This window comes from Phyllostomus hastatus, unplaced genomic scaffold (assembly GCF_019186645.2).
Source record: "Phyllostomus hastatus isolate PE091 unplaced genomic scaffold, TTU_PhHast_1.1 phas_scaffold_21, whole genome shotgun sequence".
NCBI lineage: Eukaryota > Metazoa > Chordata > Mammalia > Chiroptera > Phyllostomidae > Phyllostomus > Phyllostomus hastatus.
The window spans coordinates 15,244,214-15,266,963 of NW_025334017.1; the positions used below are offsets into that span (position 1 = coordinate 15,244,214).

At 35.9% G+C, this 22,750-nt stretch overlaps 1 protein-coding gene and 1 non-coding gene across 2 annotated transcripts in view; one reads left to right on the top strand and one right to left on the bottom strand.

The window, feature by feature from the left end:
- Window positions 1-22,750, top strand: part of LRRC69 (leucine rich repeat containing 69) — a 54,263-nt gene that overhangs the window by 26,158 nt on the left and 5,355 nt on the right. Inside the window, exons 6-7 of the mRNA XM_045861373.1 lie at window positions 12,295-12,396; window positions 17,846-18,025. Of these exons, the coding sequence (XP_045717329.1) occupies window positions 12,295-12,396; window positions 17,846-18,025 (282 nt within the window). The remainder of the gene's footprint in view (window positions 1-12,294; window positions 12,397-17,845; window positions 18,026-22,750) is intronic.
- Window positions 5,733-5,839, bottom strand: LOC123833411. The gene has a single exon (XR_006788245.1). It is a non-coding gene; the product is annotated as a U6 spliceosomal RNA (small nuclear RNA).

Here is a 22,750-nt window from a genome sequence, read left to right on the forward strand (position 1 = left end):
AGTTATATACTACATCATCTATATATTGTGTGTTCACCAGCCCAAGTTCCCTTCCATCACCATTTACCACCCTCTCCTCCACCTTTTCCATCTGGTAATCACCATACTGTTTGTGTCTGTGAGATTTTTTTTTCTTAATCACTTTAACTTTTTCACCCAGGCCCACAACCACCCTCTCCTCTGACAGAAGTCAGTCTGTTCTCTATGAGTCTGTTTTTATTTTGTTAGTTTATTTTGTTCACTTGCTGTATGAGTGAAATTATATAGCACTTGTCTTTCTCTGACTGGCTTATTTCACTTAGCATAATGTTCTCCAGGTCCATCCATACTGTTGCAAAGGGTAAGATTTCCTTCTTTTGTATGATCTAGTAGTATTCCATTGTGTAAATGTACTCCAGCTTTTTTAGCCACTCATATACTGATGGGCACTTGGGATGCTTCGAAATCTTGGCTATTGGAAATAACACTGCAATGGACATGGGGGTACATATACTCTTTCAAATTAATATGTCAGGTTTCTTCTTCTTTTTTTAAATTTTATTTTAATTGTTGTGTAACAGGGTGCAGCCAAAAGGGGGACCCCAAATAGAGATTTGGAATGGGGTCCAGAACTCAAGGTGTCCAGGAAATATTAGGATGTCCTCACCACCGCCCCCCCCCACCCCGCCCAGGTGTGGGTTGGGGAAAGCAACAAATGGAGCAGGGCCCTTGAGAGCTGTTTGGCATAGCAACAGCTTTGAAGCTAACCTCTGGTGTGGTCATTTAACACATCTATAACCTTTAACTGGTTACATAGATATGTTAAATAGCTGTGGCCCTGCTCTGAGCCAGGGGAATGGAAGTAACTTCCCCACCAAGATGTAACTGGGAGGCAGGTCCCCCAAGTTGCAGCGCCTGCGTGGGAGCTTAGAGATGATTGGCTCTGTGACATGGGTCACACCTGCCCAGACCCACCATGGCAGCCAAAAAAGCTGGAAAGAATGGAGGATTGAGGGCAAGTGTGGCCGAGTGTGGAAGTAATCGGAAATGGGGCTGCAGAGGAAGATTGGTGTGGGGATTTAAATCCAGACACGGCAGCCATTGAGGGAGAGAAGCATGCGGTTTTGACTGAGTGGGGACTCCTGTGGTCCTGGGGGAGAGAGAGGACCACATGGCTGGAGCAGTGGAGAGAGAATCTCGTGCCTTTGCCATAGTGGGGACCCCCAAAGCTTTAGAAGGGGGAACCACCACCTGGCTTTAGTAGAGATCCCGGTGACACAGCTGAGGGTTCCGGGAACCCAGGGAGGTCTCCCAGCCAAGACGGATTACTGGGAAGAACCGGGGGCTGCCTGAGCCAAGGACTTCTATTTCCTTTCCTGAGATACGGTACTCTGGACTGGGCAAAGGGGGAAGGAAGGGCTGTGTATGTTTGTGGGTGTTTTAAGGGACTTTGGGATTTTGATGAAGACATTAGGTCACTACTTTAAGTTAGTATAGCATTAAATAAACATTTCCTTTCCTTTTCACAAATCTCTGGCATTGAGAGGCATCTTTCCTATAGGCGGCGGGCATAACGGACCTGGGGTTTTTCTTTCGGGTAATAGTATATTGCCCTTGGCCCCCACCCCTTGTTGTTCTGTAACAGTTGCAGTACAATTTTTTATCTTTTACTCCTATTCCAACCCACCCACCCATCCCTCTCCTCCTCCCTCCCATTTCCACCCACCCCTAGTTTTCATCCATGTGTCCTTTATATTTGTTCCTGTAAGCCCTACCCATTCCCCCCTGAAATTCCCTCTTCTCTCCCCTCTGGTCACTGTCAGTCTGTCCCCTATTTTAGTGTCTTTGGTTATATTTTGCTTGTTTCTTTGTTATGTTGTTTAGGTTCCTGTTAAAGGTGAGATCATAGGGTATTTGTCTTTCACTGCCTGGCTTGTTTCGCTTAGCATAATGTTTTCCAGCTCCATCCAAGCTGTTGCAAAAGGGTAGGAGCTCCTTCTTTCTTTCTGCTGCATAGAATTCCATTGTGTGAATGAACCATAGTTTTTTGATCCATTCATTTACTGATGGGCATCTAGGTTGCTTCCACCACTTGGCTATTGTAAATTGTGCTGCTATGAACATGGGGGTGCATAGGTTCTTTTGGATTAGTGTTTCAGGGTTCTTAGGATATAATCCTAGCAGTGGAATTGCTGGGTCAAAAGGCAGATCCAGTTTTAGTTTTCTGAGAAAATTCCATACTGTTTTCCATAGTGGTTGTACCAGTCTGCAGTTCCACCAACAGTGCACTAGTGTCCCCTTTTCACCACAACCTCTCCAACACTTGGTGTTTGTTGCTTTGTTTATGATGGCTATTCTGACTGGTGTAAAGTGGTATCTCATTGTGTTTTTAATTTGCATCTCTCTGATAGCTAGCGATATTGAACATCGTTTCATGTGTCTATGGATCCTCTGTATGTCCTCCTCGGAGAAGTGTCTGTTCAAGTCCTTTGCCCATTTTTTAATTGGGTTTCTTGTCTTCCGGTTTCTTCTGATGTATTACCAGAAGTGGAATCGCTGGGTCACAGGCAGTTCCATTTTTAATCTCTGAAGGTAACGCCACACTGCTTTCCACAGTGGCTGCAGCAATCTGCATTCCTACCAACAGTGTATAAAAGTTTGCTTTTTTAATAAAACTGTTTTTCAATCACAATTGTTCCAATATTTCCCCATTTCCTCCCTGTTACTGCCCTCCCCACTCTCCTTCACTCAGTCCCCACCCTGTTGTCCTTTACCATGAGTCCTTTATACATGTTCCTTGACTAGACACTTCCCCTTTTCCCTTTTCCCCCATTTTCCCTCTCCCCCTTCCCCTCTGGTCACCATCAGTTTGTTCTGTTTTATCCACATCCTCGCCAACACTTGTTGTTTGTTGATTTATTGATGACAGACATTCTAACAGGTGTGAAGTGATATCTCATTGTGGTTTTAATTTGTATTTCTCTCATGATTAGTGATGTTGAGTATCCTTCATATGTCTATTGACCATCTGTATGTCCTCTTTTAAGGGTCTATTCAGGTCTTTCACCCATTTTTTAATTGGGTTGTTTGTTGTTTTGGTTTTGAGTTTTGTAAGTTCTTTATTAATTTTGGATATTAATCCTGAATCATATGTGTCATTGATGAATATGTTTATCCATTCAGTTGGTTGTGTTTTCATTTTTTTACTGTTTCTTTTGTTGTGCAAAAACATTTTAGTGTGATGTAGTCCCATTTGTTTTTCTTTTGTTTCACTTGCCTGAGGAGACATATCAGAAAAAATATTGCTATGAGAAATGTTTGAGATATTACTGTCTATATTTTTACTAGGATTTTTATGGCTTTGAATCTTACATTTCAGTCTTTAATCCATTTTGAGTTTATTCTTGTGTATGGTGTAAGAGGGTGGTCTTCTTTCATTTTTTTAGACATATCTGCCCAGTTTTTCCAACATTTATTGAGTAGACTATTTTATCCTCTTCTATGTTCTTATCTCCTTTGTTGAATATTAATTGACCATAACAGTATGGGTTTATTTTTGAGCTCTCTATTCTGTTCCATTGATCTATACATCTGTTTTTATGTAAGTACCATGCTGTTTGATTACTATAGACTTGTAGTATGTTTGATATCAGGTAGTATGATACCTCAATTTTGTTTTTCTTTCTCAAGATTGCTGAGGTTATTTAGGGTCTTTTGTGGTTTCACATAAATTTTTGGAATATTTATTTTAGATCTGTGAAATATACCATTGGTATCTTAACAGAAACTGCATAGATTCTATAAGTTGATTTGGTAGTATGTACATTTTAATGATCTTGATTCTTCTAATCCATGAACATGATAAATGCTTCCACTTACTTATATCTTCCAAAATGTTTTTCTTCAGTGTCCTATAGTTTTCTTAGTACAAGTCTTTTACTCTCTTGGTTAAATTTATTCCTGGATACTTTACTATTTTTTGCAATAGTTAATGGGATTGTTTTCTTAATTTCTCTTTCTGATAGTTCATTAATGGTATATAAAAATGTCTTTGATTTCTGAATATTTACTTTATATTCTGCTACTGTGCCAAATGCATTGATTAGGTCAAGTAGTTTTTTTTTTGCGGGGGGGGGGGTGCCTAAAGGGTTTTCTATGTACAATATCATGTTGTCTGAGAATAATGACAATTTTACTTCCTCTTTTCCAATTTGGTTCCTTTTATTTCTTCTTGTCTGATCACTGTGGCTAGGACTTCTGGTACTATGTTGAATAAGAGTGGTTAAAGTGAACATCCTTGTCTCGTTCCTGGTCTTAACAGAAATGCTTTTAGGTTTTGACTACTGAGTATGATATTGGCAGTAGGTTTTTCATTTAAGACCTTTATTGTGTTGAGGTATGCTCCCTCTATGCCCATTTTGGTGTGTTTTTATCATAAATGGGTGCTGAATTTTATCAAGTGCTCTTTCTGCATCTATTGATATGATCATGTGATTTTTGTCTCACTTTGTGTATGTGATATATCACATTTATTGATTTGTGAATATTGTACCATCCTCGCATCTCTAGAATAAATCCCACTTGATCATGGTGTATGATCTTTTTAATGTGTTGCTGGATCTGGTTTGCTAATATTTTGTTGAGGATTTTAGCATCTATGTTCATCAGAGATATTGGTCTGTAATTTTCTTTCTTTGTTGTGTCTTTACCTAGTTTTGTAATTAGGATAATACTGGCCTCATAAAAAGAGTGTGGACATCTTTTGTCTTTTTGAATTTTGGGGGATGATTTGAGACTGATAAGTGTTAGTTCTTTTTTGAATGATTGGTAAAATTTGCCTGTGAAGCTGCCTGATGTAGGGCTTTTGTGTGCTGGGAGTTTTTTTTAATACTGCTTCAATTTCATTAGTCATTATCAGCTTTTTCAGGTTTTCTGCTTCTTCCTGATTCAGTTTTTGAAGATTGTTTGTTTCTAGAAATGAATCTATTTCTCTCAGGCTGTCCATTGTCTTGGTATAGAATTGTTCATATTAATTTCTTTTGTATTTCTGTGTATCAGTTATTTCTCCTCTTTTATTTATGACTTTACTTATTTGGGTCCCCACTTTTTTTTGTGATGAGTCTTGTTAAAAATTTTCTAATTCAGTTTATCTGTTCAAAGAACCAACTCCTGGATTCATTGATCCTTTAATTACTTTTTTCATCTATATTTCCTTTATTTTTGCTCTGATCTCAATTATTTCCTTCCTTCTACTCACTTGGGGCTTTGTTTGTTGTTGTTTTCCTAGTTCTTTTAGATGTAGGGTTAGATTGTTTGTTTGAGATTCTTATATCTTCTTCAGATAAGCCAGTAGTACTATGAATTTCACTCTCAGGGCTGTTTTTGCTGTATCCTATAGGTTTTTGGGTTGTCGTGAGTTTGTTTTCATTTGGTGACAGGTAGTTTTTGGTTTCTTCCTTGATTTCATTGTTAATCTATTCATTGTTTAATAATATGTTGTTTAGCCTCCATGAATTTGAATGTTTTTGAGGGTTTTGTGTGTGTGTGTGTGTGTGTGTGTGGTTGATTTCTAGTTTCAAGCCATTGCGATCTAAGAAAATGTTTGATATGATTTCAATTTTCTTGAATTTGATAAAGCCTATTTTGTATTCTACCATGTGGTCTATCTTTGAGAATGATCCGTGTGCATTTGAGAAGAATGTGCATTCTGCTTTTTTGAGGTGAAATGTTCTGAATATATCAATTAAATCCATAAAAGTATGGAATGCTTCACAAATTTGCATGCCATCCTTGTGCAGGGGCCATGCTAATCTTCTTTGTATCATTCCAATTTTAGTATGTGTGTTGCTATAGTGAGCACTGTTCCCCAAATTCTTGTTTGTTTGTTTGCTTTTTACTTTCTTTTAGCCACTATGTGTATTGTGTAATTTTCTTTGGTTAAGGTGTGTAAGCCAAAATTAATTTTAGACTGTTATAAAGAATAAAATTCATTGATTTCAGCAAAAATAAGCTGCAGCTGAGGAGATACAGATTTAGGTGGCAACCCAAATTGAGTTCCACTGAGATAAAGGGGAGGTTGTCATTTAGAATAAACGTTCCTTCCCAGGTTCTCATTAAATCTGTTTTGTGCATAAAAGGTCTACAATTTGTGCAGCTCTGATTGGACAGGGCTGGTCTCAGTCTATTGGTAGAAATAATAAACTCTTGTTTCCCTTCTGTGGTTAACTCAGATGCTGTAAACAAACAGGCATAGTATAGGAAGCCGAGAGTTAAGCCTGAGGTTCTTCCCGGTATACGGAATATGTAGGAAGCCTCAGTCAGAAAATAGCCACTAGACTCTTATTATCTACAAAATTTGGACCCTTAGTTGACCATGGGGAATCCATATCAGCAGATAAATATTTTCTCAGGGCTCAAAGCAAATTAATCTTTCTTCTTGGGATCTAGAGGTACATTGCCTTGACATTAATGAAAATGTTTCTGGTTGTTGAATCCTTGAGTCATAAGCCATTTCCTTCTCAAACTACTAAGTAGATGATTCCATTTTATTCTATACTTTAATGATATGGACAAACCTGAGACCAAAATATTCAAAGAAGAAAAATGTTCAAAACCCTGAGGTGAAGAATACTTGGAAAGAAAGCTAATGTGGACAGAATGGAGAGAGAAATAAAGAGTGTGAGAAGATGTGTAACTACCAGGAGGTGAGGTCAAATAGACAGTTCCAGGTCTACTCATAACTGAATCCTGTTTGTCGGTGTGAAGGCTTTGCATTTTATTTTGAGTGAGATGAGAGCCACTGGATAGTTTTGAGCAATAGAAGCGATGTATTCTGATTTACACTCTAAGGAGATTGTGGTGTTGGAGGTGGCACTTACAGGGCAGAGTAGATGCAGAGGCCTGTTCAGCTGCTGGTGCTCAGATAGTTCAGGGACAGAGATGGTGTCTAAAGCAGGTATGGGATAGGGATTGTGAGAAGATACCTGAGTCCTCCAAGATTAGTTGCTGTTTTTACAGTGAGGCCTGAATATGATGCTGAAGCCACTGTTCCATTAGCTTTAAAGCCCAGCATATTGAAGTCAGGGAGGTGGCTGGGCTTCAGAGCCTTCAGCTGCTTCTCCCCGGTGTGTGTGTGTGTGTGTTTGTGTGTGCACACACACGCATGTGTGTAGAGCCTGGAAGTTCAGTTATCTCCTTCCCTCCAGGCTTCTCTTGGTGTCCTTTCTTCCATTAGCTCTAAGGGTCTTCTCTTGGATAGTGTCCAACTGAACACTTCTCACTCAAGGTCACTTTCAATTTTCCTTTCATTCATATAGGGTATATGGGAGGAATATTCACAACAGATTTCCTGACTTTCTTATATCTAAAGGATACTAATCAGCCTAATCACTCCACAGTTCTGTTTAGATATCAAGCTATACATTTTCTTGAATTTCTTATTGGTCACAATTCTTATTCATGTCCTTTTTAAAAAGAATTGTTAACTAATATATATTTTTTGGCTGCCATAACCCCCACACTTAAAATCTCACCCTCCACACAAGTTGGTCTTTAGCTTATTTAGAAATTCCAATTCTTGCTAAAGGATAACCCTGTGAGCTTTGAGACGATCTGAAGGGTACATAGTACTCTTCATTGCTATAGCTTATTCATCAGTTCTGTTTTTGAGTCCATGTAAAATCCCAGTCACCTTTCTTTTTTATTTTATATTAACAATGTTCTGGCTAAAACAGCCTTCTTCTGATTACTTTAGGTTAGTTCAAAGCAAAAAGGGACTTATGCATTGCTGAATTTATATGTTGCTCCTAGGGCATGGAGTTTTGCAGGACCAGCTTTAACAACCAACCAAGTCTGGAGAAGCAGGCCTTTGCAAACCTTGAGTGCCCAGGGAGAGCTATGTGTACTTGGGGTTTGTGAGAAGATATTCATTTATGTATCAATGAATTGGGCATCAGCTATGCACTGGCCACTGAATTTAGAGCTTGCATTATACAGTCATTTAAGATAAAGCTCTTAAAGAGAACAAAGCCTAACAGATAAAAATAGACTTTTCATAGCATTTATAGATAGTATGAATAATTTATACATAAGGTCCAAGCAGGAAACAGGGAAACATTTGATAGAGAAGCTTAGGGAGGTGATATTTCAGGCTTGAAGAGATTACCCAGGAGTAGGTAATCTCTACTCACCCAGGAGTAGGGTGAACAGAAGGGCACAGTATGAGTATTAACTGTGAGAAAAGACCCCTATGTACCTCAAGATGGCTGGTGTATGATGGTGAAGGCAGGAGTTACCAGATACATGGTTAGAGAAACAGGTTGAGGTAAGCCAAATATGATGTACCTGGTGTTTTGATTTGTCCTGTGAACAAGAAGGAGACTTGAAAACTTGTAAGCAAAGTTGTATTATGACCAGATTCTCATTTTAAAAGATTAAGTTAAGAGCAAAGCATTTCCCTGGGACCAATTAGAGTGCTGTTGTCATAATTCACGTAAGGTAGAAGTCTTAATCAAGGCTGTGACTGGGATGGGAAGTAGGAAGAGATTGTGTAGAGGTGGTGAGGAGAAGGGTGGGATGGAAAGAAAGGATGAGAGAAGTTTTAAGAAGATAAAAAGGACATGATGGGAGATTTGATGTTAGTGATGAGGAAAAAGAGAAAAATGTGTGGGAAACATGAGGTGGGGTTCAAATGTTAGAATTTGATGATTGTGGGACTTCCAGCTGGAGATGTCCAGTAGGCCAGCAAATATTTGAGAGCATCACTCAGAAAGTTGCTTTGTAAAGGTGGTTTATGCAAACAATTTAGATTCCAAGATACATGAATCTTCCATTTTAATGATCTTTGCCAGTCTTTACCTCAGCAAACCACCTGCTCAGTCATGTCTCGGTCTTAACATAATCCTCACCCACTCTAGACTTAAAGAATTAAAGCCCACTATGTCCATTTGACCCCTGGTGTCCCCTGTGTTCCAGCTCCTTATTGCTTTAAAGCCATATATTTTCTTTTAGATCACTGAGAGTAATGCCCATCTATTTCTCCTTGTTCTTCTAGTCCATTAAACTTTGTACCAGGTGGGTACTGAAAATATCAGAGGCAACACTTTGTAAGCATATGATTGTCTAACACTTATTCTGTACACCTGAAACTAATACAAAATAACATTAAAATGTAAACTAGTATTGAAAAAAATAATTTAAAAAAATCTTTGCACTCTTATTTCTTTTTTTAAATCTAGTGTAGACCATGAAAGGCCCAATCCAAATCAATTAGTTTTAGTACATACTGCATGGTCATTTCCTTGCTTTCTCACATGTCCATTCTCCAGATTCTTGATATTGGATATGGACTGCCAGATGCTAAAGGGAAGCATGCTATACATGGACAGAGTCCAATACAAATGTGTGGATTCTAGTGGGTCCCTTAGTACCTCTGTACAATATTTTTGCTTGTTCCTAATCAGGACCTCTTTTTTTTTTTTAAGATTTTATTTATTTATTTTAGAGAGGGAAGGGAGGGAGAGAGAGAGAGACAGAGAAACTTAAATGTGCGGTTGCTGGGGGTTATGGCCTGCAACCCAGGCATGTACCCTGGCTGGAAATCGAACTTGGGACACTTTGGTTCCCAGCCCGAGCTCAATCCACTGAGCTACTCCAGCCAGGGTTTGATCAGGACCTCTTATAAAATCTATGGAATATTTAAATGTGTATTATCTTCTTCATGCATTCTTCTCTATCAACCATCCAATCCCATACCTTCAGACTCATCCATGACTGCTTCTACACCTCCTTTCTTATGGTCACAGAGGGCATAATTTGAAGATGTTAATATTCAAAGATAATTTTGTATTCTTTACCTGATCATTACTTTCAAGCATTCCTTCTTTCTCTTTTACATTAATCTATGTTGACACACCTTCTACATGCTTAAGTTTTCTTCATCTTAAAAAAATTAAAACTCTCATTTGAACCAACATTTCCCTCAAGCTGCTAATCCTCTCTCCAGATAAGATGGGGGAATGTTTATATAAGGCATCAATTGTTTATGATCTTGTGTCTCTAAACCAGGATTTTCCAACTTTAGTACTATTTCAGGCCTAGAAATTCTTTGTTATAGGTGGTTGTTCTGTGCATTGTAGGGTATTTAGTGGCATCCCTGGTCTTTACTAATTAAATGTCCCTGCCTTCCCCATTTGTGTTAACCAAAACTATCAGTAGACCCATTTTGGACAGGAGGAGAAAAATTTGTTCCAGTTAAAATTAAACACATAGCAGTGGTTGTTTGAGCAGGCATGCTAAAAGAGACTCTGAAAAGCTGTACCATTTTATTTGTAGCAGAGAATGTAGCTGATTATACTGCCAGAGTGAGGACAATTAAGAAGTCTGATAGGACACCCAGTAGTACATATAGAGAGAAGGTATGAAAAAATGTTGCTCTGGGGAATATTCAGAGTGGACATTGAGAGGTTGCGTGACTAGGTTATTGAAATGTAGCTGCTGTAAATTTAATTAATTGTTATTGTATTAAGATGAATTCTTTCTGATACATTTTATGTAATATGTTAGCAAGCTTGACAACTCATTACTATGCTTGATAGAAGAATAGTAACAGGATTTGAAGAAAGAAAGACATGACCCTTAAAGAGAAATGTATGCCCTTTGAACCATGGTCAAATTTGAAATGAGGCTTGTATGTGTTAATGATATTCACGTATACGAAAATGTTCAATTTTCTATCAGTTTGGAGAAAAAAGAACTGTGAGTGTAGGTATAAACTGTGGAATGTTGTTCTTTATGACAGAAGGTTTCCATTAAGCACAAGAAGTGCCTTTTTCACTTCAGCGTCTCCAGAGCTGACTTTGGGCTACCACCCAACTCTCTAGGTTGCTCCCTGTTGATGGGAAACACAGGAACTGAACTAAGAAAGTCAGAATGTCTGTTGTAATGCTATGAGAAAAGGTGATTCCAACATGGTCTTGAGCTCTATGTTTTTAAATCTTGTCTATGTTGTAGAAATTTCCTGAGACTTTTGAAGTCAATGACATGACACCTTGGAAAGATGTTTCAAATCAATTATTTTTAATTTGTTGAATGCTTATTATGTTTCAAACCCTGGGATGAAATCAGGGAAATATCTCTAATTCTCTTGTAATAGCGGTATAATGGTGCCAGCTCATCCTGGCTCACAAGAGCTGATTTTGTCCATCTCTCCCCAACTCTGTGTTCGGTGACTGGAATCAACCATGGTGAGAGTATTTACACTATAAAATCTACCCTGGCCAGTGTGGCCCAGTTGGCAGGAGTATCTGTCGTCCCATAAGTTAAGGGTCTAGGGTTCAGTTCCCAGTCAGGTGTCTGATCCTGGGTCTGATCTTGGGTCTAAGATGTAGTATCCTGGTCTGGGTATATATGGAGGCAACCAATTGATGTTTTTCTCTCTCTCCCTTCCTCTCTTCTCTCATTTCTTTTATCCTCAGGTGAGGATAAAAATAAAATTTAAAAGAAAAGAGTGTTTACACCATGAAGTCAAAACATGCCACAGATCCACAAATCGAGATTCTGTTTTTTATTTCCAGAGAACTGTTTTGTCTGAAGATAGGTCTTATTTTCTCCATTTCACAGTTGAAACTAAAACTCAGAAAAGTAATTCCCTAAATGAGTTTGACTTTGAAAACTAGATGAGTTCTTGGGAAGCAAGGCATAATATAAATATAAAAGAATTCTTTATTTTTCTACTCAAATAATAGACTCCAGTTGAATTTAGGTTTCCTTCATAGAAGAGTGAAAATTTTTGTGAATTGTATGTTTTCCTTTTTTAAAAAAAAATTTCACTGTATACAACATGTTATAATGAGAACATGTTGATGTTTCTCTGTTTCTCTTACCTTCTTCACTGAACATAAAATGTCCACTGTCTTATAATTCTATAAGACAGTCTTTAAGACCTGAATTTTACTGTATATTAGAATGCTATTTTTCATCATATTTGGTTTTCTAACAAATATATTATTTGCAAAATGTTTCTAGCTTTTGATTAATTAACCCCTATTCCATTACTAATAATTCCTATGATCTTGAAAAAGGTTTCTCAGCTCTGTAGTGTAAGGGATGCCACCAGTGACCTCTAAGGTCATTGCCATTCTAGCCAGCATGGAGATTCTTATGCTTCTAATCACTGGAGTATGTCCTGCTGTAAAAATACTATTGCAGAATATGCCCTAAATAAAGCATTTTTAATACAACTTTATTGAATATGTGGCCTCAGAAGTGAAGTTTGTTATTTTGTTGTGAAACGAAGTTTTTATTTTGTTTTCAAAGTTTCAGAATCTGAAGCTGAGGGAATTCTACTGTGAGGAAAACCCACTGTTCCTGAAGCAGCCAGTCAGGGCTGCGATAAAGCAGGATGTCTGGAGTCTACAGGTGAGACCATCTATCACCCACACAAGTCTCCACTAAAGCCCTGGTTTCAGTTTTAAAGAGTTTCCTTTTCAAGCATTCCAACCTCATCAACAAGTGATTGATGTCACCCGAGTCTATTGGCAATGTGAATCCTAGACACAATCTCTTTGACTTGCTTATAGAATCCAGTGTCTTTCTACCTAATTTCCAGAGTGACTAAATTCAGAGAAATAGAAACATTTTTGTTGTATGGAAAGAGTAGAATTTGTTTTTACTATCACCTTTCAAGTATTTTTTAGTATTATGTAAGAATATATTTGATTTGTTCTTACTGGGGTCTTACTGGGGTTTGCCCTTCCCACTCACCTCCCTGCCCTCTTTTTAAGGATTTTTAAATTGACTTTATTTGGGTGACATTGGTTAATAAAATTATATAGGTTTCAGGTATACAATTCTATAATACACCATCTGTATATTGTATTATGTGTTCACCTACCCAAGTCTAGTCTCCTTCCATCACCATTAATCCCCCCTTTATCCTCTTCTACTTTCTCCTATCCCCCTTTCTCTCTTGCAATCACCATATTGTTATCTTTTAAATTTTCTTTTTCTTTGCCTATCCCTTTTTTACTTCAGCCCATTCCTATTGGATGAATGATTATGATCCAGATATCATGTTTGCTTTAGTCAAATAACTTGGTGATATTAAAAGAAGGAACAGGAAGTCCTGGCTGGGTAGCTCAGTTGGTTAGCATGCCATCCTGATACAGCAGGGTTGTGGGTTCAGTCCCTGGTCAGAGCACATAAAGGAATCAACCAATGAATGCATAAATCAGTGGAACAACAAATTGATGTTTCTCTCTCTCTCTTTCTCTTTACCTTTCTTTCTCTTTCTAAAATCAGTAAGTGAAAAATTTTAAAAATAAAAATAATAAAAAAGGAATTGGAAAGCATATTAGGGGACTCTCTTTGTGGGTCTCTTGGTAATAGACAAGCTAACCTTTGCAGATCTTCCCACAATTGAGTATGTCTCCATCATGAACTTCTCAGGTCCTTTTAAGGCTATAAGTGAACATTCAGGATTATCTTAAGACTTTCAAAAATTGTGTAGGATTCAAGTTTCTTAGATGCAGGAAACAACCAATTTTGTTGAATGGTTTAGTTTTTTTCTATAAATAACATTTTCCCTTGTTGCACAGATTCCATATGCTCAATACAGAGAACTAGAAAATACAGATGAATGAGGAAGAAAATTTCAATGTTATACTGATTAAAAGAAAAGTTTATTACAAAAGCAATACAAACTCATTTGGAGAAATTAGCACAAAAGCAATGGAAGTTGATAAGATTACTTAGAAATCAAGTATGTTGAGATATTACCATTATTCTCCCTGACATTTATTCTGCTAGTACTTTCCATTCATCCAGAAGTTTTTTTTTTAATTAAAGATGAATTTAGATGCCACATACTATTTGAGAGTTGTTTTCTTTTCCTCAAACTATTGTGAATATCTTTCCAGTTGATAAAAGAAATAAATCTCTGATCTCTTTTTAATGGATATATAATATTCTGGTATACTACAACATAATATTTTTAACTACTTTCCTACTGTTGGCTGTTTAGGTTATTAATAATTAATTGGCTTTTTGGCCTTTACAGAGAAGGCTACAATGACCATCCTCATAGCAAACTTCTCCTCTGCATGATATCCCTATGAGTGAAATTGCTTTGTCAAAAATTGTCATTTTTTAAAAGTTTGGCTAGCTCTTTTCAAATTCCCTTCCAGGGAGTCTATCTATAGTTCCACAAACAGTATTATTTTCTACTCTTGTGTGAAAAAAGTCCTATTTGATATTTAATTGTTAATGATTTTAGAAACTACAGGGATTAATTTGTTTAATAATGTATTTGTTCTCAAATCAAGCATTTTAGAATAACAATTATAATAACAATAATAAAAACTAACACCTGTTAAGCTTACTATGAGCAAGGCGTTGTTGTAAGCACGGAACAGAAATGAATTAATTTAACCATCCAATAAACTTAAAAAGGTAGGTATCATTATTGTTGCCCTCTTATAGATAAACTAAGCCCCAAAGAGGTTACATAATTTGTCCAGGGTCACAGAGCTAGTTCAGTGTTGGAAATATGATGCCAACCAACCTAAGCACCTGGGCCCCAGACTCCTTGTAGCAGAATCACCTCAAGAAGGGGCTGCCTGGGGTGAGGGAAAAGGAAATAGAGGGTGGGGTCGGGGCAGGTGTTGGGGAGTCCCTGGTTAAAGGAGGTTCTGGATTGCAGATGGGGCTGGAGGTGGCAGTGGTCTTATGAGGGTACTTTTGAAGGCAAGAATAATTTGGGTACTTTTTAAAGCATCTCTAAGAATTTTTCTTAGAAAGGTTAACACATTTATTACACATTTCATATTTGTACTTAGAGTAAAAGTTACTTCTACTGGACATTTGCTTAACATTACTAATTAAACTATTGCATACTTGGACTGTCAAAGAATTATAGAGCTTTGATTCAAGATAGTCTTGGTTAAGATTTTTAAACATTTTTATTCACCTTACAGATTTATGAACTAAATTTTAATGTTGATAGGTAGATTATAACTAAATATTAGCCAGAATATTCTGTGTTAGTAGGTATGAGATTAAGAGTTTTACCCATGTTATCTGATTTAATTCTTTGAACTCTATAAGATGGCATTGGACAAACTTCCCTGTTTTATTGGTGAGGTATCCGAGGTAGAGAAGTCAGAACTTGTGAGAAGAGTTACACAGCTAGTAAGTCATATAGCCTGGATTACACCTATTTGGCTGAGTTTGACACAGAGTATTTGCTCTTTTTTAAAGTTTTATTTTTAAATTACAGTTTGAGTTCAATATTATTTTGTATTAGTTTCAGGTGTATAGTATAATGGTTAGACAATTATATGCCTTGCAAAGCAGACCCTGCAATATTTCAAATGCCCACCTGGCACCATACACAGTTATTACAATATTATTGACTGTGTTCCCAAAGCTGTACTTTACATCCCTGGGACTATTTTGTGACTACCAATTTGTAGTTCTTAGTCCTTTCACCTTCTTCACACAGCCCTCCAAACTCCCAGCCCCCGGGCAACCGTCAGTCTGTTCCATCTTTTTTCTTGGTGCTATCTGTGTTTTAGTGTCTGTCCTACACGGAGTAGCGGTATCACCTGACCATAGTGCTAAATTGATCATTTCTTCCAAGGATTCATGTTTGTTTTAAAATTTTATATATTTTATATCTATATAAATATGATTTATATATAGATAGTTTTATATTTCAAGTGAAATAATTATATGTAAGGAAAAATAAAATAAACCTGCAACCAATTTTAACCTATCATGGTTTAAACATAGGAATAATCTCTGACCTACATATACTTAGCTAACAAATATTCTAACAAAATAACAAATGAACTATTCAAAAGGAACATTTTTTTTGGTCCATAAAAGATTTTTTAACTCTTAAATAACACTGGAGTTAGGCTACCATTAAGTTGTATATTCTCAAAAACTGTATTGCTTATATCTTTAAAAGATGTCTTAAAAGATACTATTAGCATGGCAAATACACACACACATATAAATATGTATATTTCCAAGTAATAACTTTATATTTCAATGGTATATCTTCCAGATGTATCGAATAAAACAGACATGTTTGGTTCTAAAAATCATAAAAAGGGAATTGCTTGAACTGTGACATATTTATAGGTCTCATGTATTTCAGTAAATTCTTCTACCATTTGATGGGAGTGAATCTTTTATTAGTTTTCTGAAGCTTTGTAGTGAGACCTAGACTTTGATTTGTGTAGCTAAAAACTTGCCCTTAAAATCAATGTTTTACTCAGAACCCCAAGCTATGCTCCATGTAAGTAGGCAAAAAAAGGGTGGTAACAGATGTGTGATTTAGTAGTCCTGGTAATATTAGTATGAAAAAGTAATTTTTTCACAAAAAATGACCTCAATTCTATACTGTATTTTGCCATGTATAATGTGCACTCATGTTTTTGTGCTTATTATACATGGGATTATTTTACCTGTCATTATACCCATGGTATGTAATTATTATACTCATGTATAATATGAATCCTCATTTTTCCCTCAAAAGTTTGGGTAAAAAATTTCACATTATACACGGCAAAATATGGTGACCACCCAGGAAAACGAGCGTCAGTGGGCAGGAGGTTGTGCTGGTGAAACATCAGACGTTTAAGGAGCCAGTGCTCAGGGCTGTTTGCTGGATAAAGAGCTCTCCCAGATGCTTCTTAAGTGGAAGGGAGAGAGTGATATTTTATTGTTATTTTTAAAAGATTTTAGTTGGGTTGAATGAGTGAAAGATTTTTTATGTACATATGTAGGTATTCCCAAAGATTCCTCTCAAAGCCTGGTGGGGACTACTTTAATACCACTGGGAAATCCTTCACTTTGGCCAGAAAGAAAGTTCCACACATTTATTAAAATTCACATAGTGCTTGTGTAACATTTATACGGGACTTCTAGGCTACTGTCACAATGGTGGGGGGCACTTAGTGGAGTAAATCAGATGTTTGTTTTGTTTGCTTGGTCAGTGAAGATTTAAGTATTATACAGTTTTATTAAATATTTTACTTGATGATATTAATAGTTATGATGAAATTCAGCCTATATATATTTCCTCACCACCTCTTTTATTATTTAATATTGTAATATTATTATTACCTTAAGTGAAGTTTCTTGATATACCTGTGTGGATAAGTTTAACATAGATTGAATTCAGAGGTTTGGTTAATAGAAATAGAATACCTGTGTGGATAAGTTTAGTACAGATTGAATTCAGAGATTTGGTTAATATTGATAAACCAGTGTTCTTTACCAATATGGCTCTATTCAGGTGCTCAAAGCAGCAGGTAATTTAGACTAATGCTTCTCCAACTTTCACTTGCAAAGGGATTACCTGGGAAACTTTGTTAACTACAGATTCTGACTCAGGAGGTCTGGAGTGCATCTGAGAGTCTGAATCTTTGTTAAACTCCCAGGTGATATGGGTTCTACTGGTCCATGACCCACAATTTTTGTAGTAAGGATTTAGGCTTTAGTAAATATGGCAGATGCAATATTTGAGTTCAGACTAAATGTTTGTATGGTCTGTGATTATTGTAATGAGAGGTATGAAATTTGAACTAAAGTTTATCTAATAATGTAAATTTATTATAATTTGGATTCACATCTGTAAAAGGCATGGAACTAGTAAAATGAGAGTAAGTTGCTTTTATTACATTGTTGAAAACTAAACTCATTTACAATACTAGTCATTGATAATATTACATATATATGAAAATTAATTTAACAGACACTGTGAGGAATAAACCAAAAATATAAATTAGTGAAATGACAATGTAATATAAAAGTTATTTTGAAAATTATCTGAAGAATCATATTTTTTTAAATCTAGGAAATAACATCAAGATTTATAATGAACCAGCTAGAAGAAAATAATCCTTTCTTAATGCAAGCCATAGAAGGGTACCCAGAGGTCAAGAACACACTCTCTAAGGGAAGAGAATGTGCAATATGTGGAAAGTTTTTTTTAACCACATGGATGGAATGTGTTGAATTTGTTTCTCCATCAAAGGTAAAGGGTGGTTTTTACATGAGTATGAACATAAGGCCTCCTCTTATTCTTTTTTCTTATCTAAATCAACCAATTCTAATTAGATTAGTATGTAAGAATTGATTTCTATGATAGCATAATGATTTTTCATAGCTTTATTGAAATATAATTGAAACAATATTATATAATTACAGTGTAAAGCATGTTGATTAAATACATTTATAAATTGCAAAGTCACTATTACCATAGTCTTAGCTACCCCCTCTGTCCCATCATAGTTATTTATTTCACTTTTATGATGAGAACACTCAAGACCTCCTATCTTAGGAACATTCATATATATGATACAACATTATTAGCTATAATCATCATACTGTACATTAGATGCCCAAACTTGTTAATCTTATAACTGGAAGTTTGTACCTTTTGAACATTTTCCCCATCCTGACCTCTGGTAACCAACACTTTACTATTTCTCTGAGTTGGTCTATTTTAGATTCTAAATAGAGGAGATATCATGCAATATTTGTCTTTATCTGACTTATTTCAGCTAGTGTAATGCCCTTAAGATCCATCTAAGTTGTAAAACCTGATGATTAGTGATGTTGAGTACTTTTTCATGTACTTGTCGTCCATTTGTATGTCTTCCTTGGAAAAAATATCTATTCAGTCCCTCTGCCCATTTTTAATTAGGTTGTTAGTTTTTTTGGCTATCGAGGTGTATAGCTCCTTTTTGGATATTGACCCTCATCAGATATATAATTTGTAACAATTTTCTCTCACCCTGTAGGTTGCCTTTTCACTTTGTCCAATTTGTTTTGCTGTGTAAATGTTTTAGTTTGATGTGTTCTCAATCATTTGTGTGCTTTTGTGGCTGTGCTTTTGCTGTCATAGCCAGGAAATCACTGCTGAAAGCCATGTCAAAGAATTTTTCCCCTTGTTTTCTTTTAGGAGTTTAATGATCTCAGTTCTTAAACTTAAGTCTTTAATCTATTTTGATTCATGTGTCTATGTGTGTCAGTGGTGTAGGGTAGAGGTGCAATTTTATTCTTGCATATGGTTATTCCATTTACAGCATTATTTATTGGAGAGAATGTCTTTCCCCATTGAGTATTTTTGGCTCCTTTGTCAAATATTACTTGACCAAATCTGTGGAGGTTTATTTCTGGGCTTTTGATTTTGTTCCTTTGGTCTGTGTCTATTTTTTTATGCCTGTATCGTACTGTTTTGATTACTCTAGCCTTTCTAGCATGGTTTGAAACCAGGAAGTGTGATTAATTGCCTTTGTTCTTCCTTCTTAGGATTGCTTTGCCTATTTGGCACCCTTCGTGGCTTCAGATAAATTTTAGGATTTTTTTAATATCAGTGAAAAATGCCATTGGAATTTTAACAGATATTGCATTGAACCTAGAGATGGCTTTGGGTAATGTGAATATTTTGGCAATATTAATTCTTATGATCTATGAGCATAGGGTTTGTTCCCATTTGTTTGTGTCTTCCCCAATATCTTTTATCTTATAGTTTTTAGTGTACAGGTCTTTTATCTCCTTGGTTAGATTTATTACTAAGAACCTTATTGTTTTTGATGTACTGATGAATGGGATTCTTTTTTATTTCTGTTTCAAATGTGTTGTTGTCACTATATAGAAACACAACTGTTTTTTGTATATTAACTTTGTATACTGTAACTTTACTGAATTTGTCAACTAATTCTAGCAATTTTTTGGAGGAGATTTTACATTATATATGTATATGAACATGGCATGTATGTGTGCATATATCATAATCATATATATATATACATGTATAATATACATGTATATATCATATACACATATATGATCATGTCATCTGCAAATAGAGCCAATTTTACTTCTTTTTTTTCTATTTGCATGCTTTTATTTTAATAACCTGTCTGTTCTTGCAAGCTTTTCTGGGGCTGTGTTAAATAGAAGTGCTGAGAATCAGTACCGATTACAAAGAGAGTTTGTACATGTTTTATTGCTGAGAATGCCTGATGAATCACAAGATCTGGATTTAAATGCCAGCTCTTCTGCTCCATTGCATTTTTAATATATTACATACGTATCATAGAGGTAAATCTGGCAGAGCCATTGCCAGTGAGGGCTACTGTCAAAGTGAAATAACAGTTAAGGAAAAATTTAAAAGTTAAAACCAGCTGGACATTAAACACTAAGAGAAAAGAAAGGTCATCAGGAAAAATGAAAATAGATATGTGTGTTGGTTCTCAATGTGGGAGGAAATCTCCATCTTGCTCACTTACATAACCTTCTGGAATGGATCGTTATATTGAGGAGACATTTGATGACTACAACACAGGCCATATTATTTGGCAAAAGTTGCCAAAACAGTTTTCCACTCCATGATATGAATTCCTTGGGCAAGTTTCCGTGTTCATTTTTTCCCAATGAATATCTTCTTGGGACAGATCTTGCTCTGATAGATTCCTTCTCAAAACACCTGATGAGCTGCTAGTCTCATCTCAAAGAAAGAAATTGCAACCTAATAATAGTAACCACAGCCAACATTCATGTAGCACTGAGTATGTGTCTGACATTGTGCTAAGCATGTCACCTGGGATACTTCAGTTAATGTTCAAAATAACCCAATGACACCAAAGAGAAGTCCAAGGTGCCAAGGAGTGAAGTAATTGGGCCAAGTTCACAAAGATACTAAGTAGAGACTATGATTGGGGAGGGAACCCATGTGTGATTCCTTGGGCTTAACCAGAGATCCTGGACCATCTTTCCAATGCTATTCAACTCAGTTATTCCTCATTTATTTCAACCGAATTTAAGATACTCACGCTAAAGAATTTTATTCTGTCATCATTTATTTATCCACTCAAACTCATTAATGTTTTCCTTATTATGTGTCAAGTCCTTTACCAAGGGCTGAGAATAAAGAGCTCCAGCTCTCTGAGAATTCATGTGTTCCTGGAATTTTGGAATCTGACAAATTAACCTTGATGAGAGGCCCTAGCTCTTATCACCTGCATCATCTTAATTTCCTCTTTGAGACTAACTTTCCATCAGTGAAATTGTGATAATAGTGGTCCTGTCTCACAGGGCTGTGATCAGTGATACCTGAGGTAATCATGGGCAGTGCTTAGCAAAGCAGGTGATTAATAAAGGTAGTACATAGTAGATAATTAATAAATATTAATTTTTTTAAAATATCAAAGCCTTTAGACAAGAAAGAATGATGACATTTTTGTGGTAAGTACTATAATGGAGGAGTGTACTATGGTGCTATGAGGAGAAAACATCCCAGTTAAGAGGGATGCTCTCTGCTCTATCTCTGGGGCCTAGTGCAGCGATTGTACTTGGTACTTGGAGAACGTGAAATAGATGTTAAAATTATTTTAATAGGCATTGTTTATAAATGTACTTTGAATGATTGGAGGCATTAGAATAGATAAACACCAGCAGACAGGCATTTAAAGTGAGGAGACTACCAGTGCAAAGGTATCAATGTAAATAGATTACACAGTAAGTGGAGGGAACTTAATACAAGTTATAGAGATGAAGTTAAAGAAAGAAGCAGATGTGAAATGGCTCTTTGTGTAAAGTTGGAAATTAATTTCAAAATCTATTTTATTAGTTTATTATGTCTGAGTGAATTGTAAAAATAACAACAAGGTGGCATAAAAATATGGCATGTGTTAAAAACATAATGGTTAAGAAATTAAGACAAAACCTTGATGTGAATTTTTGCTAATGAAAGAAAATGTTCCAATATTGAAGGAAGACGTGATCACAGCAATAAAGCACATTGAGTGCCAAGCAGAATAAACAAGACCTAGACACATCCATGCCTAAGAACATCTTGGTAAAACTGCTACTACCAAAGAGAAGCTCTTAAGAGCTAAAGCTGAAATTTTGAGAAAATATATCACCTACAAAAAATGGCAATGAACTAAAAGCAGATGACAAAAAATGTATAATATTATTAAAGCCATAAAAGATAATGGCTCAGAATCTAGAATTATATGCCTAGATAAATTGATAGGCAAAAGCCGCGTCAGTGTTAGAAAATTGTTAAGAAGAAATTTTAGAAAGGAAACTTGTTATGCTTTGAAATAGCCATTGGTTCTAACCTTATTAAAATAACTTTTAAGAAATCAAAAATTACCTTGAGACAAATGAAAATGAACAGACAACTATTCAAAATCTGTAGGATACAGTGAATGCAGTTCTAACAAGAAAATTCATAGCAGTACAGGCCTATTTCAAGAAGCAAGAAAAACCTCAAATATAAAATATAACCCTGAACCTAAAAGAACTAGAAAAAGAACAACAAATAAAAACCAATGTAAGTAGAAGGAAGAAAATAATAAAGATTAGAATGGAAATAAATGAAATAAGAAATTTTTTAAAATATACAAAAAATCAATGAAAACAAACACTAGTTCTTTGCAATGATAAACAACATTGACAACCCATTAACCAGACTCACTATAAGAAGGAGAGAGGATCCAAATAAATAAGTCAGAAATGAAAGAAAAACAGTAAAAACTGACACCACAGAAATACAAAGGGCTGTAAGAAAATATTATGAACTATATGCCAAAAAAATAAGACATAGGATGAAATGGATACATTTCTACAAACATACAACCTTCTAAAACTTAATCAGGAAGAATCAGAGAATCTGGATGGACAGAAAGATTACAAGTAGTGAAATGTGGCCTTTATATATGTTCCTTGATGACCCTTCCCCATT